This window comes from Colossoma macropomum, unplaced genomic scaffold (assembly GCF_904425465.1).
Source record: "Colossoma macropomum unplaced genomic scaffold, Colossoma_macropomum, whole genome shotgun sequence".
NCBI classification, from domain to species: domain Eukaryota; kingdom Metazoa; phylum Chordata; class Actinopteri; order Characiformes; family Serrasalmidae; genus Colossoma; species Colossoma macropomum.
This window is the reverse complement of record NW_023494786.1, coordinates 28,003,345-28,019,338: the sequence shown is the minus strand read 5'-3', so window position 1 is coordinate 28,019,338 and position 15,994 is coordinate 28,003,345. Positions and strand designations below refer to the sequence as shown.

The 15,994-nt window shown below is 35.9% G+C and overlaps 4 protein-coding genes across 4 annotated transcripts; 1 reads left to right on the top strand and 3 right to left on the bottom strand.

The window, feature by feature from the left end:
• Window positions 1–1,776: 1,776 nt before the first annotated feature.
• On the top strand, window positions 1,777–4,602 carry LOC118826577 (olfactory receptor 52E2-like). Its single transcript, XM_036597584.1, has 3 exons — window positions 1,777–2,110; window positions 2,252–2,567; window positions 4,596–4,602. The coding sequence occupies exons 1-3, from the start codon at window positions 1,777–1,779 to the stop codon at window positions 4,600–4,602; spliced, it is 657 nt and encodes a 218-aa protein (XP_036453477.1).
• Window positions 4,603–5,821: 1,219 nt separating this feature from the next.
• Window positions 5,822–6,823, bottom strand: LOC118797189 (olfactory receptor 7G1-like). The gene has a single exon (XM_036556456.1). It carries the CDS (start codon window positions 6,821–6,823, stop codon window positions 5,822–5,824), a length of 1,002 nt encoding a protein of 333 aa, XP_036412349.1.
• A 3,852-nt stretch (window positions 6,824–10,675) lies between these two features.
• Window positions 10,676–11,617, bottom strand: LOC118796991 (olfactory receptor 4K3-like). The gene has a single exon (XM_036556185.1). The coding sequence runs from the start codon at window positions 11,615–11,617 to the stop codon at window positions 10,676–10,678; it is 942 nt and encodes a 313-aa protein (XP_036412078.1).
• A 2,626-nt stretch (window positions 11,618–14,243) lies between these two features.
• LOC118796985 (olfactory receptor 4S1-like) lies at window positions 14,244–15,245 on the bottom strand. The gene has a single exon (XM_036556172.1). The coding sequence runs from the start codon at window positions 15,243–15,245 to the stop codon at window positions 14,244–14,246; it is 1,002 nt and encodes a 333-aa protein (XP_036412065.1).
• Window positions 15,246–15,994: the final 749 nt, after the last annotated feature.

Genomic DNA, 15,994 nt, shown 5'->3' with positions numbered 1-15,994 from the left:
AGAAGACTCAAAGCTGTTGTCTTTGCAAAGGGAGGCTGCAAAAAGTATTAAATGAAAGGTGCCAATAATTGTGAAACTGCAAGGCTTTGATTTGCCTCCAGAGAGCAGTCTTCCTGCATTCTTCTTTGCAACACTAAGCTACATGATTATTCTCTTCTGCAACCTTGTAAAAAATATTTATTTCCTGAGAAGGTTTCGGGTGATTTTTTTCAATCGTTGTACTTCAAATAATAATAATGAAAGATGAAATGAAAAATCAGTAAAAAATGTTTTTTTTACAGCCGGTTTTTCTCATGTTTACCAGGGGTGCCAATATTTGTGTGGGGGACCATGTAGACATAATTTATTTGTGGCAGAGAGGTACATGCATGATGTTGTAAGGTAAAAACAGTCCCCAAAACAAATAACACTATTAACATTACATTTAACATTACATTTAACATGATGGTTAAACCTCTCTGATTGACTTTGTTTACACCTCAACCACTGAATGATTCAGTAAAAAAAAGAAAAAAAAACAAAAAACAGTGAAATCCCACTGTATGTCAATGTGTGTAGATTTTGAAGTTCCAGTAGTCTTTCAGTCGGGGTAAAAACTACGCCTCAACCCGGCAAAAAAACAGACAAAACAATTAATTTGTTGCCACACAAAACAAAAAACAAACAAACAAAAAAACTCAAATAATTGTGATTATGTGCTTATCACAAAATGAATGACACCATTCCTGTGTCATAATGTGCATTGAGCTTATGGGTAATGACCTGGCAGGTCAGTTGTTAGTTTGTTTGTTTGGTTACTGCTCAAACACAAACATCTGGTAGTTATGATTTGGTGATGTGACAGTTTCCAGACATTACAACCTAAAGAGGCCATGTAAATGAACAATTATATTAATGAGACCCATTATGTCAGATTTTTAAGTTTAATGCTTGGTACCCGAGGGGTACCTGACCTCATATGGGACTCTACGGTTCGCTGCTTACTTAGTCATCACCAATCATTCAAACCTGGGCTGGACAGCCATAGCATTCCAGTGCACATTAATCAAAATACAAAAAAAAAAAGGAAAAAGAAAGCAACAACAACGTGTTTATTTTTGAAGTTATAGTCTGTCATTAATTCAAGAAACACATTTCTGTTTTTCATACAACTCTCTTAGTTATAGTAGATAAAATTACAAAGTATGTGATGGTAAACAGAGACTTTTCTGCCCATCCTCTCCTGAGAAATCTTACCTTTAAGCCCCTTGTTACACAACTTGTTTTCCGAACACTATAAAGCATCGGCACTTATCGTGTTAGAAGTTAGTCCTGTGCTTTAACAGCAAACGCATGTAGGATGCACTTCAGATTGAACTTCCAAAAAGAACTTCAGGCTCATCACTACAATGGCAGACATTATACCAAGGTCTAGATATCAAGGTTTCGAGGGTGAGTATTTACTGTTAAATGAATAAATTACGTTGAGCTTCTTGTTGTCTTATGTTACATTGTCTAATCAGATTTAACTGGAAGAGGTTCGTAAAAAAACTGAAAAAACTGAATAGGTTGTTCTTGTTGTATTGGTAGTTCATTTTGCACTGTACTACTACTAGTACATTTGTCGTTTATTTAAAGTAAGACGTATCACTGTTAGAAGTAAAAAAGCAAAAGCATTCCATGTAATAAACAGTAAAATTTGACTATAAATTTTGAATATATGCATTTTTTATTAGAATGAGAAGCTGATTATAACCATCTGCATTGTCTCTCGACAGCCCAAACAACGTTTTAACAATGAACAACTTCTCAAACGTATCATACGTATCATCCACTTTGACACTGCAAGGCTTTGATTTGTCTCCTGAGAACATCCCCCCTGCATTCTTTTTCGCAACACTGGGATACATTATCATTCTCTTCTGCAACCTCCTCCTTCTGATCACCATCATTCTGAATAAGAGCCTCCATGAGCCTATGTACCTTCTCCTGCTGAACCTGCCTATTAATGACCTCCTCGGCTCTACGGCCCTGTTCCCACAGATTATCAAGGACCTCTTTTTAGAAACGAGGACCATCCAGTTTTCAACCTGTGTTACTCAAGCTTTCTTCATACACATCTATGCAACAGGTGCAGTGTTCATTTTGACTGCCATGGCGTATGATAGATACGTGGCTATTTGTCAGCCAATGAGATACAACACAATCATGAGTAACACACACTTAATGAAAATCATCTCTTTGGTCTGGCTGTCTAACATACTTATGATAGCTGTGCTCTTTATCCTCTTACTGCGCTTACCGCGGTGCAGGTCCCTCATCACAAACACATATTGTGACAACCCTTCTCTTCTCCAGCTGGTCTGTGTAAACACAGCTATTAATAACATATATGGCCTAATGACAGTCGCTGTTTGTCAGGTCTTAACAGTAGGTCTAATTGTGTTTACATACCTCCAGATTCTTATTGCCTGCTTCAGGAACAAAAGGTCAGACACACGCAGCAAGGCGCTCCAAACCTGTGCCACACACTTAATAGTCTTTCTCATTTTTGAGTGTTTAGGCCTTTTCACTGTTATTTCCTACAGGTTAACTAATATTTCCCCTCATTTACGAAAATTCATTGGAGTGGCTGCTATGATTTTGCCTCCGACGTTGAATCCACTCATATATGGCCTGAGAACGAAGGAAATCAGGACCAAAGCTTTGAAGTTTTTTCAGCAAAGGGTTAATCCCTCATAATCTGTTATAATTAACAATGTTATTTTGCTTTTTAACTAAAATGTTGCAAGAGAATTGCTTGGTTTAAAAGGATTGTGTTATTTATTTTGTTATTTTCTACACATCTGTCAAATCAAGGCATTGATAAAAACTGATCTCCTCCTTAACTGAAAATCTATTATATTTCCCAATTAATATCTTCGCAAGTTGCTTTTGTCAGCAGATTGGAGTTGGGTCAAGCCAGAAATTTATATCCAATGCTCTTATAACTTTGTCTCTACAGGGTTCAATATTGTGAAATTTCATATTGTGAGTTTTGTATGAATTTCCATGGTACCTCTGTGCCACTATATTTTTAGATAGCTGTGATTCAGATGGTCTTTGTACATAGAAATGCATGAAATATGCAAACGTTAAATAATAACCTAACTGAACAACCCAGATATGTTCTGCTCTGTAGTCTACTCAGCAGAATGAGTAGTGAGTACTATAAATGCAACATCAGTCTACTTTAGATGAGGCCAGGAATTAAAGTGACAGGCAAAATATATGAATCCATATGACAAATATCTGAGTTCATCCGTTCCTAGACTGCAAAGTAATCTAACTGCACCAAATGGATTAGTTACGAGAAGTTGATTTAAATTTTAACAGGTCAAATTAGTAAAAGAAACACACATCTTTACAAATTTGACTTCGTATTTCAACAACTTAATTTACAGCATTACATATTGATATAATCTGTAAGCTTTTAACAATATAATAGCTTTGTTTATAATTATACCTTTTCAATGCTGGTTCCACAACTAATTTTATATAATAAATGATCATAAATTAAACACACTTGTATAGTGGGATTTAAAGTTTGAATCAGCAGTTGAAAAACTGTATTTTGAGTGTTTTAGGTAAGTACATTTAGGGCCTGTTTCCCAGATCCAGATTAAGTCTACACCTAAATTCATTGGGACTGAAACAACATTGGCACTGCAGTCAAAGATTAGGCTTAACTGATTGTGTTTTATATTCTTTATTGTACCAGAACATTATAATAGATGATATAACAAAATACCTTTTTACTATTTATTGATCATTATGTATTTTCAGAGGGAGGATGTGAGGACATGATTTTAGTGCTCCTTTTTGAGACTAAAGCTCTTTTCCTGTACTGCCATATAATTGCCTGGTGAACATGTGAGGAACTGAAAGCCAAGGAAGCTCCATTCTCTTCTTTATGAGAAGAGAAATGTCTCCATCTTATGGACAAATTGTTTATTGGCTTGAGATTCTCATGATGGTCTATGCCTTGTATTGTTTTCATTACTTGTCAAGATATTAAAGATGGTTTACAAAAAAACAGTGTATATATTTATTTCTTGCTCGTAATAAAAATCAATTATGTCACTGTATTAAAAAAAAAGTTACACAATCCAGCTATTAGGAAGTGCAATTAACTAAAGCAGAGCTGTGTCACATAGATGTTCGATGATATCAAATCAGTACCTAATGCCTGTCAAATAATTCATTACAAAAGGTGTATTTAAGTTGTTTTAGGTTAATACTTTTAGGGCCAGGTTTCCAGGCCAAGATTGAGTTTAAAGCTGAATGAAATAGGACTTTTATTAGTGAAACATAATTGGCATTGTTCAAGCATAGTTCAAGACAGGGCCAAACTCACCTCCACAAAAGCTTAAACCATTTAGAGGTTTAAAAAGCCTTTAAAGACACAGTCTGTTTGCTAGCAGCTTGTTCCACTTTACTTCTGGAGCTGTTTTACTGTTCCTTCATCAGTTTAGACTGTTGTTTGTGGGGTAAGATGAAGAATTCTTTTTGTTTTTAATAGAACATTATACACCACAAAATACCATTTGTCTGTGACATTCTGTATTTTCTGGCAGAGACTGAGGTCATAATTACAACCGCTCCATTTTGGGACTGATGTTCTGTTTCCTTAACTTGCCTGTAAATTCCTGAAGAAAAGCTGAGGGACTGAAAAGCTCCATTTATCTCTGTCTGTGAGAAGAGAAATGTCTCCCTCTTCTGGGCAAACTATTAACCAGCTTTAGATCCTCATGGTGTCATATTCAAATGTTTTTAAGTACTTTATTCATTTTTGAATACTTTTTAATTCACTACCCAAAAAAATACATTTAGAATATTTGTTTATATGACTGTTGTTGTAAAGATTCTGTTTGTGATGTCATTTCTGGTGTAAATGATGGTTAATAACAACAATAGCAACAAGTAACACTTTTTTTGTTTGTTTTTTATTTGTTTGTGTTTTGTTTTTTTGTTTGTTTATTTCTATTTAATTTTACTCTAGCAGCATGTGCTCACAGGGTTTACGAACAAAATATAAACAAACATAAAATTAAATAAGAAGACATTTGGACAGACTTAAATGAGATACATAAAAATGGATAGTAACCTTTATATTTTTAATAGTTTTCACTTAATATACTACAGTAGTATTACAGAAGGCTATACCATTTCCATTTACTTATCTTTTCCACAGCTATATTTCCAAAGTAGCATATTAATGTGAACAGTATTTCCTACAGCACAATTACATACTCTGGACAAAGTCAGCTAAGAGAGCAGCCATTAAACAAACTTCATTAAATTTCAAAGGAAGAAGCAGAACAACCTCCCTGCCCCCAGCCTACTCCCAAACAACTGTACAACTGTTTAAATATCAGGAATTAAAAGTACAGGTTGTGGACTTTGTTGATATGGGAACTTGTTGAAATGTCTGATTTGTTTATATAGCTGTATGCAAAGGTTTGAATGAGCCCAATTTACATGTTTTGTTGGTTTTCCAAGTGAATATAAGTGAGCACATGCTATTAAAAATTTAAATATGGTATATTTCTGCATATTTTAGTGCACAATTTAGATTTATTTGCTAAGCTTGACAAAAACAAAAGCTTAAAATATAAGAAGTGCCACAACCTTTGCACAGGCCATGTTATATATTTACTTTTTTCCCCAATAAGTTAAACTTGGCAACAAAACAGTAATTGTGAACTAAAATGTGCAGAAGTGTTCTCTGTAAAGAATATGTTCACATATTTTCATTTAGAAAATCAAAATTTGGCTTATGACTGTATTTTGTTTCTGAAGATCAAACTGAAGAAACAGTCTTCACACATTCATGCTTAGACATTTTTAGGTTATTCAAGCCGATGATTCTGTTCTTGAAAATTTTCACCTTAACTCTAATGTCTTTTGTTTTGAGTCCATAAATAACTGGATTTATACAGTTGGGGATAATCACGTATCCCAATCCCAGGATTTTCTGAAGAATGTTTGGCATGCTTGGTATTCTGTGAAGCAGAACAAGAGCAGCACAGGACATCTCAAAAATAACAAAGACAGTCAGGTGGGTGCCACAGGTATGCCAGGCCTTTGACTTCGACTCAGAGTCAGTGCTCTTACAGCATGTTATTAAAATACAAGCATAGGTGAACACAATGGAAAAAATACCAACAGCATGAAAAGCTGCAGTTATGAACAGGCCGTAGATGTTACTCACTGTAATGTCAGCAGCACAGGTCAACTTCAGCATAGTCAGATTGTCACAGTAATAGGACGGAATCTCTTTTCTACAGATAGGGTACACTAAGGTGATACCAAACAGGACGGCACAGACGAAGAAAGCTAAGAACCAGGTGGAACTTATCAGATGTATTAGAGTAGCTTTGGACATGATTGTGTGATACCTTAAAGGGTGACAAATGGCAACATAGCGATCAAATGCCATGACAGATAGGATAAGTACGGTAGCTCCACCATAAGTGTGCAAGCACCAGGCTTGAAGGAAGCAGGCTGGGAAAGTGATGAGGCCGTAGTCAAACATAATGTCAAAAACAGTCCTTGGAACCAGAGCGCTTATGCCAACAATGTCATTGAATGAGAGATTGCATAGTAGTATATACATTGGCTCATGTAAGGTCCTGTTTGATACAACTGTTCCAATTAGAAGCAAATTACACACCACTGAGAATATATAAGCAGGAAGAGCAATAATGATTATTGCATAGGCTCCTTCACGAGGCAGATCCATGCTGGTCAGGACAAAGATGGTGTTCAGAGCATCAAGAGTGTTTTTAGTAATGTTAGCCATGAGTTTGTACTTCAGCACTGCTCAATCACTCCACCTACAAACAAAATGTAGTATGCATTATATCACTGTGCGATGTCATTACATACATACTTTAAGCATATTGCAATGCATGTATGTGCATGCTGTAAATGTCCCCTTGTGATTCCCATTATAAAACACCCTGTAGAGTGTAAAAGTCAAATTTGACCTACAGTCCTAAACAAATTAACCAAATAATGATTTCAGAACCCGATAAGTAGTAAATAATTGATAATAAATAAGCCAAACTAGGTCATTGATATCCTGAGGCCTCTACATTTTTGGCAGAACAATCGTTTACTTCTAAAAATAAGCTTTTTTCAAGTTTGACAATATGTCAACAAATCTGCCTTTTCCTCCAAGCCACTTAAGCACATTTACATTAGTTCAGTGCAATCTGTTTGGGAAGTATTAATAACTAAAAATGTCTTTGTTAATAGATTTCTACTAAAAAACGAACAGAAAAAAGTTCACCTGCATCTAACTGTATAAAAGTGCCTTAGTTGGATGAGTCTAAATGGAGTAAAGTTCTCCATGAAATGGCCCTTCGGTATCTTCAGACACAGCAAATTGTGTTTATTTTCTCAGTGCCGGAAACCGTTATTAATATTCTCCAATATGCATCAGGAGCATTGAGAGTAATTCTCAATGGATATAATAACCAATGATATTCTTCCTAGTGCCTGTTGGGATTAATGGGTCATAAACCTTAGTGATGCTTGTTGTCATAACTCCTTATTTGGCAGTTTATTGGCAAATTTAAAGGTCTACCTCTACACCAGTGTCAGACAGTGTCCTATTCTTTTTCTGTTAAATAAAACATGGGTGGCTAAACATTCCACTTTGTGGACAGCAAATGGCAGTACTGTTTACATTATAAGATTTTATTCATTTTCCTAATGGATGAATAACAAATGAGCTGCTGGTTCTTTACCATAGCTGTTTAACAACATGGAAAGCTCTTTGGTCTATAAAGGTTTTAGGTTTATGTTTACGGATATAACCAAAATTCCAGCAATGATAACAAGTATGGTCTCCTATTTACAGCAAATATACAGTGGTTACATTTGACTCGCACTACATACCATTGCCACCACATGGCAGTGGTTACTTGCCAAATAGCTACTAAATGCTCAGACTGCTGAATGGCTGCTCCTTCTCATAGAACTTTAGATACATAATTTGCAACTGTGATATTCTTTCTACAAATTGGTATTTTTCTAGATGTACCATATGTCATTGCTGGATTATGAAATATTTTGAAAGCTAGTTTTCTTTCTTCTTCTATTTTGCTATTTTTTATTGCCCAGTGCAGTCATGTGAGGAGTATACATTCAGGCAAGGGTGACCTCTACAGCCACTACTGCCACTTTGATCCCCAGATTGAAAAGTGACTTGTATTTAGCGCAGTAAACATGAACATTCACTGCGTCAGTGAACACAGAGCAAGGAACATGGAAACTTTGTACAAGAAAGGCCAGAGCCATCTATTCTTCTACATGACTCTGATCCTTTAATGTCTGTCGTACGTATGTATCAACAGTATGAACAGCATCATCATTACTAAAGCAGCCGCAATTAGGTGGTTGGAGATTGACTCCTTTGAGAACGTGAGATAGTGAAAGATGTTGCTCAGACTTCTGGATATTATGGACAAAGCTCACCCTTTACATAAAACACACTTTATGTAGTTTATGACTAATATCTAGCTTGTTTCTACAGTCATTGCCCATTTAATCAGGTACACCCATCATGTTGGGGCACTTAGTCGGTAAATAGGAATTGACTGTGGTCAGAGGTGAAAAAATGCAAATTACACCTACTTTCATTACTGTACTTGAGTACACTTAACTGTACTTTGAGTAGAATTAAAATCACAGTACTTTTACTTTAAACTGAGATTATTTCTAATAAAGTAGTATATATATAAACTGTGTACTAGTATATATATATATATATATATATATATATATATATATATATATATATATATATATATATATATAACCTACTTTACTTCTAATGTAAGTCAATGGAACCAGACTTTTTTCCAAGTTATTTTGGGTGATTTCTTTTAGTCCATTCATCATGAAATTTACATACAATGTAAAGTGTAACAAGTATTTTCAAGTTATGTCAAAAACAGAAAGATGTCAAAAATGAAGATACAAGGTTTTCTTCCGACAACCGCGATATATGATTCAGTTATATCATTTTATTTTTAACTGAATCATAGTTACATAATTCAGCCATGTAAAAGTGCTATTCCCCAAAAACAGAGCTATGTTCTATGGATGTTTGATGGTATCAATCCATACCTAATGCTTGTCAGATAATTAATGAGAAAACTGGTTTAAGGAAGATATTTTCATATTAGAAATGAATACAGACATGTATAGTAGGAAATGCAGCTCAATCTGGTAGGTGGAAACCTGTATATAGGTTGTTTTTAGGTTAAGACATTTAGGGTCAGATTCCTAGACCAAGATTAAGTATAAGCCTAAAGTAAATGGGACTTTGTATAGTGAAACACTGGCATTGCAATAGAGTTTGAGATTAGGCTAAACTCTCATCCACAAAAGGTTAACAAACCATTTATAGGTTTAAAAAGCCTTTAAAGACACTGTCTGTGTGCTCATAGCTTGATCCAGTTTACTTTGAGCTATTTTACAATTCCTTCTTTAGTTTAGATGCTTGTTTATGGGTCAAGATGAGGAATAGAACATTATACAAATAACACCACATAATACAATTTGTCTGTACATGTACTGTATTTTCAGGCAGAGAATGAAGTCATAACTACAGCTTCTCTATTTAGAGATTGTTGTTTCCTTTAGTTGCCTGTAAATTCTTGGAGAAAGGCTAAAAAACTGAAAAGCTCCATTTATCTCTGTGAGAAGAGAAATGTCTCCCTCTTCTGGGCAAACTATTAACCAGCTTTAGATGCTCATGGTGGCCAGTGTGTCATATTACATTCTTTAAATACTTAAGAATTTGTTTAATATTTAAATAATTTTCAATACTTTTAATTTTTTACTCCAAAAAAAATTATTTAGAAATTAGTTTGCAGGACTTCTGAAGGTTCTGTTTGTGAGTTTAATTCAGAGTGAAATTCAGAATCTTTTTTGTCCTTTATGTTTATCACACATTGTACAGGGAATAATTTAAGACATCACATTTTTCTATCATTCTATATTTTCAGAAGGAAAGATCATTTCATTTTAAGATTTATGCTCTGTTCCTTTTACTGCAGTATAAATGCCTGAAGAAATGTGAGGCTCTTTTATTATTAAGTGTTATGTGTAAAGTTATATATGAATTACATACTTTAGGTATTTAAAAGTGCTATACACACCAACAGGGCTGTGTCATGTGAGCATTTTGTTTCTACTTTGTTTGTTTCTACTAAAAACTAAACATTTAGTTTCTACTTTGTCAGATAAGTACTTGCTAAATTTAATAGCCATTAACTGCTGGTGTAATTTCTGGGGTAAATGATGGTTAATAGCAACTAAAGTTAGACTTTAGAAGGCACTATTTTTATTTATCTATGTTTTCCTCTACTATATTTTTAAAGTAGCATATTAATATCAAAGACATCAATAACATATTTACACAGCAATTATAAAGGGGTGGTCATCGACCTTGAACAGTATTTCCTACAACATAATTATATACTCTGGATAAGGTCAACTAAGAGAGCAGCCATTAAATAAAAGTTCATAAGATTTTACAAAGTGATTCATAAGATTACAAAATGCAAATGTATTCATCACGTATTTTCATTTAGCAAATCAAAAATTTGGCTTATGACTAAAATTTGGTTTCTGAACATTAAAGTGAAGAAATAGCCTTTACAAATTTGTGCTTAGACCTTTTTAGGTTATTCAAGCCGATTATTGTGTCCCTGAAATTTTTCACCTTAACTCTAATGTCTTTTGTTTTGAGTCCATAAATAACTGGATTTATACAGTTGGGGAGAATCACGTATTCCAGTTCCAGGACTTTTGGAACAATGTTTGGCATGTTTGGAAATCTATGAAACAGAACAAGAGCAACACTTGAAATCTCATGAATAACAAAGACAGTCAGGTGGGTGCCACAGGTATGCCAGGCCTTTGACTTCGACTCAGAGTTATTACTCTTACAGCATGTTATCAAAATCAGTGTATAGGTGAACACTATAGAAAAAAGAGAAACAGCTTGAAGAAATCCAGCTAGGAACGGGCCGTAGATGTTACTCACTGTAGTGTCAGTAGCACAGGTCAATTTTAAAATAGTCATATTGTCACAGTAATAGGATGAAAGCTTGTTTCCACAGACAGGGTGCTGTAAGGTAAGGCCAAAAAGGATTACCACTAGAACAAAAACAATGATCCAGGAAGAACTTATAAGATGTATTAGAGTAGCTTTGGACATGATTGTGTGATACCTTAAAGGGTGACAAATGGCAACATAGCGATCAAATGCCATGACAGATAGGATAAGTACGGTAGCTCCACCATAAGTGTGCAAGCACCAGGCTTGAAGGAAGCAGGCTGGGAAAGTGATGAAGCCGTAGTCAAACATAATGTCAAAAATAGTCCTTGGAACCAGAGCGCTTATGCCAACAATGTCATTGAATGAGAGATTGCATAGTAGTATATACATTGGCTCATGTAAGGTCCTGTTTGATACAATTGTTCCAATTAGAAGCAAATTACACACCACTGAGAATATATAAGCAGGAAGAGCAATAATGATTATTACACAGGCAATTTCATGAGACAGATCCATATACGTATACACACACCAATAAGATTATGACCACCTCCTTGTTTCTACACTGTGTCCTTTTTTCAGCTCCTTACTATATAGGTGCACTTAGTAGTTTTACAATTACAGACTGTAGTCCATCTGTTTCTCTGCATACTTTGTTAGCCCCCTTTTACCCTGTTCTTCAGTGGTCAGGACCCCCATGGACCCTCACAGAGCAGGTACTATTTGGATGGTGGATCATTCTCAGCACTGCAGTAACACTGACATGGTGGTGGAGTGTTAGTGTGTGTTGTGCTGGAACGAGTGGATCAGACACAGCACTGCTGCTGGAGTTTTTAAACACTGTGTCCACTCACTGTCCACTCTATTAGACATTCCTACCTTGTCAGTCCACTTTGTAGATGTAAAGTCAGAGACGATAGCTCATCTGCTGCTGCACGGTTTGTGTTGGTCATCTTCCATCCTTCATCAGTGGTCACAGGACGCTGTTGGCTGGATATTTTGGGTTGGTGGACTATTCTCAGTCCAGCAGTGACACTGAGGTGTTTAAAAACTCCAGCAGCACTGCTGTGTCTGATCCACTTGTACCAGCGCAACACACACTAACACACCATCATCACATCAGTGTTACTGCAGTGCTGAGAATGATTCACCACCCAAATAGTACCTGCTCTGTGAGGGCCCATGAGGGTCCTGACCACTGAAGAACAGGGTAAAAGGGGGCTAACAAAGTATGCAGAGAAACAGATGGACTACAGTCTGTAACTGTAGAACTACAAAGTGCACCTATATAGTAAGTGGAGCTGATAAAATGGACAATGAGTGTAAAAACAAAGAGGTGGTCATAATCTTATGCCTGATTGGTGTAGTTATGTTTGTACAGATTATTCCCAAAGATCTAGCAAGTCAAGTCAGACGTATATTCGGACTGTGATTGCAGAGACACAAAAAAGTCACTCAATTACTCCCAGTAGGTTCCCAACGAACAGCTTGTTTACTTTTACTCCAGTAATTATTACCTTTACTTGAACTTAAGTAATTCTCACTAAAGTAGCAGCACTCTTACTAAGGTAGGAATGCTCAGTAATCTTTACACCCCAGGCTGTAGTCCATCTACAAAATTAATTAACCCCCCTCAACTTTTATCCCCACTGGAACTTTTCTGTCAGAGACCACTTTAGCACTAGGAGTTAGCTTTGAGCAGGCCTCAGTGTCCAGCACCATATAGAGGGACATAGGGACGTTAGAATACAGAGACAAGGAAATTGAGCATGCAGCACAGCCAACTGGCTGTTAGTAGCTGTTTTCCCAATCCATTAATTGGTTAAGACACTTTGTCTTACAGTTCTACATGTCTCTTTTGCTCAGGACAATCAGTACTTCTGTCAGTATTAAAGCTGGTTGCCAGGACCAAATTAACAACTACCTGGTCAGCAGTGGTAAACTGTGACTATTAGAGCTAAGCCTTCTGTCTGGGCCATAAATGTCAAAACGTGGTCAAAACATGAGGAAAAACCCACCTCACTGATAATGCCTACTTCTGCTAGCACCCCTATAGGACTGCAGTAGTTTGTTAGTGCTAAGCTAACTGTGATGCACTTGAACACTTTCTGATGAGACTGAAGTTTGCTTCTTATTCAGATTTTCCATTCTGCCTCAAATTGTGCAGCAGTTATACTCTGACACATTTAGGCACCAGAATCTAACTGCTGTGCTGTTTAAGGTGGAACAGAAAATGAAATTTTATTTTATTTTTTGTTAATTTTGTATCAGATCTAGGTTCAACACCAACATCGGACGCATCTACAATATATTCCATATTTTACTTAAAGCTTGTAACAGACATATTAGCATATAGTTTACCTTATAGCAGTTTCACAGTGGCTCTTTTAGTAAAGAGCTCTGCCGTAGAGCTACCGCTGCTGTTTTGCATTTCTAACAACACACTGTTTAGCCTGATGCTTTTATTCAGTCAGTGAAGTATCTGGAACTTCCGAAAGGCCTAGAATGATGTTTTGTTCCCTCACAAAATTGATCCTGGAATTCAAAATGTGATTGATTTCTCTGTCAATTTGGAATTATGCTGATAAGTACATTAAGAAATAAATAAGATACTGTGAGGGGTCTTTAAATGAAACTTTTTTCTAACCCTAAACTTAAGGCTAACACTAACCTTAATACTAATCCTAACCCTGACACACATACTTTAACAATTTGGGTATGTCTAGATAAGCCACTGGGGTCCATCCAAATAAAGTGAGACTGAAGACTTAAATATAAATCACAGACTTTTCTTTAATTCTTTAAACAGTTCTTATTTAATTTATTGTTACATTAGTGCATAAACTCAATTTTATTATCCCTAATTATCACCATTTTTTGAAAATATTTGAATAATATATTACACATAATTTGATATATGTTTTATTATATATTGGTAGTACTGGAAAGGGTGATCCAACCTTGTCCTTGTGCTTTATCAGTATACTTCTGAGACATTTAAACAGTAACACATGTGTACTACAATATGTTTGTATACTCTACAGCTGTTTCACCATGACCACACAATATAGGCCCAAGACCCTGGAGCCAAGTCTTTCATTGACAGTTTACAGTTCATGAGAAACTCAGAACTTTACAGACATCAGACTGAAGAAATTGTCTTCAAGCGTTCAATTTTAGACAGCTTTTGGTCATTTAAGCTGAAAATTTTGTTCCTGAAAATTTTCACCTTAGATTTAACATCCTTTGTTTTGAGTCCATAAATAACTGGATTTATACAGTTAGGGATAATCACATATGCCAATGCCATGATTTTTCGCAGAGCAGGGGGTGTGTTAGGAAACCTATGAACCAGCACAACAGCACTGCTTGAAATCTCATAAATAACAAAGACAGTCAGGTGGGTGCCACAGGTATGCCAGGCCTTTGACTTCGACTCAGAGTCAGTGCTCTTACAGCATGTTATCAAAATCCAAGCATAGGTGAACACAATGGAAAAAATACCAACAGCATGAAAAAATCCAGTTATGAACAGGCCGTAGATGTTATTCACTGTAGTGTCAGTAGCACAGGTCAGTTTTAAAATAGTCACATTGTCACAGTAATAGGATGAAAGCTTGTTTCCACAGACAGGGTGCTGTAAGGTAAGGCCAAAAAGGATTACCACTAGAACAAAAACAATGATCCAGGAAGAACTTATAAGATGTATTAGAGTAGCTTTGGACATGATTGTGTGATACCTTAAAGGGTGACAAATGGCAACATAGCGATCAAATGCCATGACAGATAGGATAAGTAAAGTAGCTCCACCATAAGTGTGCAAGCACCAGGCTTGAAGGAAGCAGGCTGGGAAAGTGATGAGGCCGTAGTCAAACATAACGTCAAAAATAGACCTTGGAACCAGAGCGCTTATGCCAACAATGTCACTGAATGAGAGATTGCATAGTAGTATATACATTGGCTCATGTAAGGTCCTGTTTGATACAACTGTTATGATTATTAGCAAATTACACACCACTGAGAATATATAAGCAGGAAGAGCAATAATAATTGTTGCATAGGCAATTTCATGAGACAGATCCATGCTGCTCAGGACAAAGATGGTGTTCAGAGCATCAAGAGTGTTTTCAGTAACATTAGCCATGAGTTTGTACTTCAGCACTGCTCAATCACTCCACCTACAAACAAAATATAGTATGCATTATATCACTGTGCAATGTCATTATACATACTTTATGCATAATGTAATGCATACATGTGCATGCTGTAAATATTCTGACAAACCCTTATGATTTCCATTCTAAAACACCTGTAGAGTGTAACAGTGAAAGTTGTATGTACATAAGTCTAACCAAGTAATGATTTTAGAGCTAGAGAAGCAAATAACTGCTCATCAAGGCCACTACAGAACAATTGTGGTTACTTCTAAAACCCAGTCAAAATATCTGCCTTGTCCTTCAAGCCACTTAAGCACATGCATATTAGTTCAGTGCAATCTGTTTGGGAAGTATTAATAACTAAAAATGTCTTTGTTAATAGATTTCTGCTAAAAGAGAAACAGAAAAAAGTTCACCTGCATCTAACTATATGATAGTGCCTCAGTTGGATGAGTCCAAGTGGACTTGCAATAAAGTTGTCTTTATAAGGCACTTTACTGTCTTCAGACACAGCAAACAGTGTTTATTTTCTCAGTGCTGAACAACACTGTTATTAATGTTGGGTCAGGAGCATTGAGAGTAGTTCTCAGTGGATATGATAACCAATGATATTTTTTCTAGCACCCGTTGGGATTAATGGGTCATAAACCTTAGTCATGCTTTTGTCATAGCTTCTTATTTGGCTTATTTTTGTCCAACTCAAAGGCTTACCTCTACACCAGTGTCAGTCATTTAG

Excerpts from the sequence above, each read along its gene's own strand:
- LOC118796991 (XM_036556185.1), bottom strand. The coding sequence starts at position 11,617 with ATGGATCTGTCTCATGAAATTGCCTGTGTAATAATCATTATTGCTCTT.
- LOC118797189 (XM_036556456.1), bottom strand. The coding sequence starts at position 6,823 with ATGGCTAACATTACTAAAAACACTCTTGATGCTCTGAACACCATCTTT.
- LOC118796985 (XM_036556172.1), bottom strand. The coding sequence starts at position 15,245 with ATGGCTAATGTTACTGAAAACACTCTTGATGCTCTGAACACCATCTTT.
- LOC118826577 (XM_036597584.1), top strand. The coding sequence starts at position 1,777 with ATGAACAACTTCTCAAACGTATCATACGTATCATCCACTTTGACACTG. Across the intron at positions 2,111-2,251 it reads CATACACATCTATGCAACAG|CTGTGCTCTTTATCCTCTTA; the intron begins GTGCAGTGTTCA and ends TACTTATGATAG.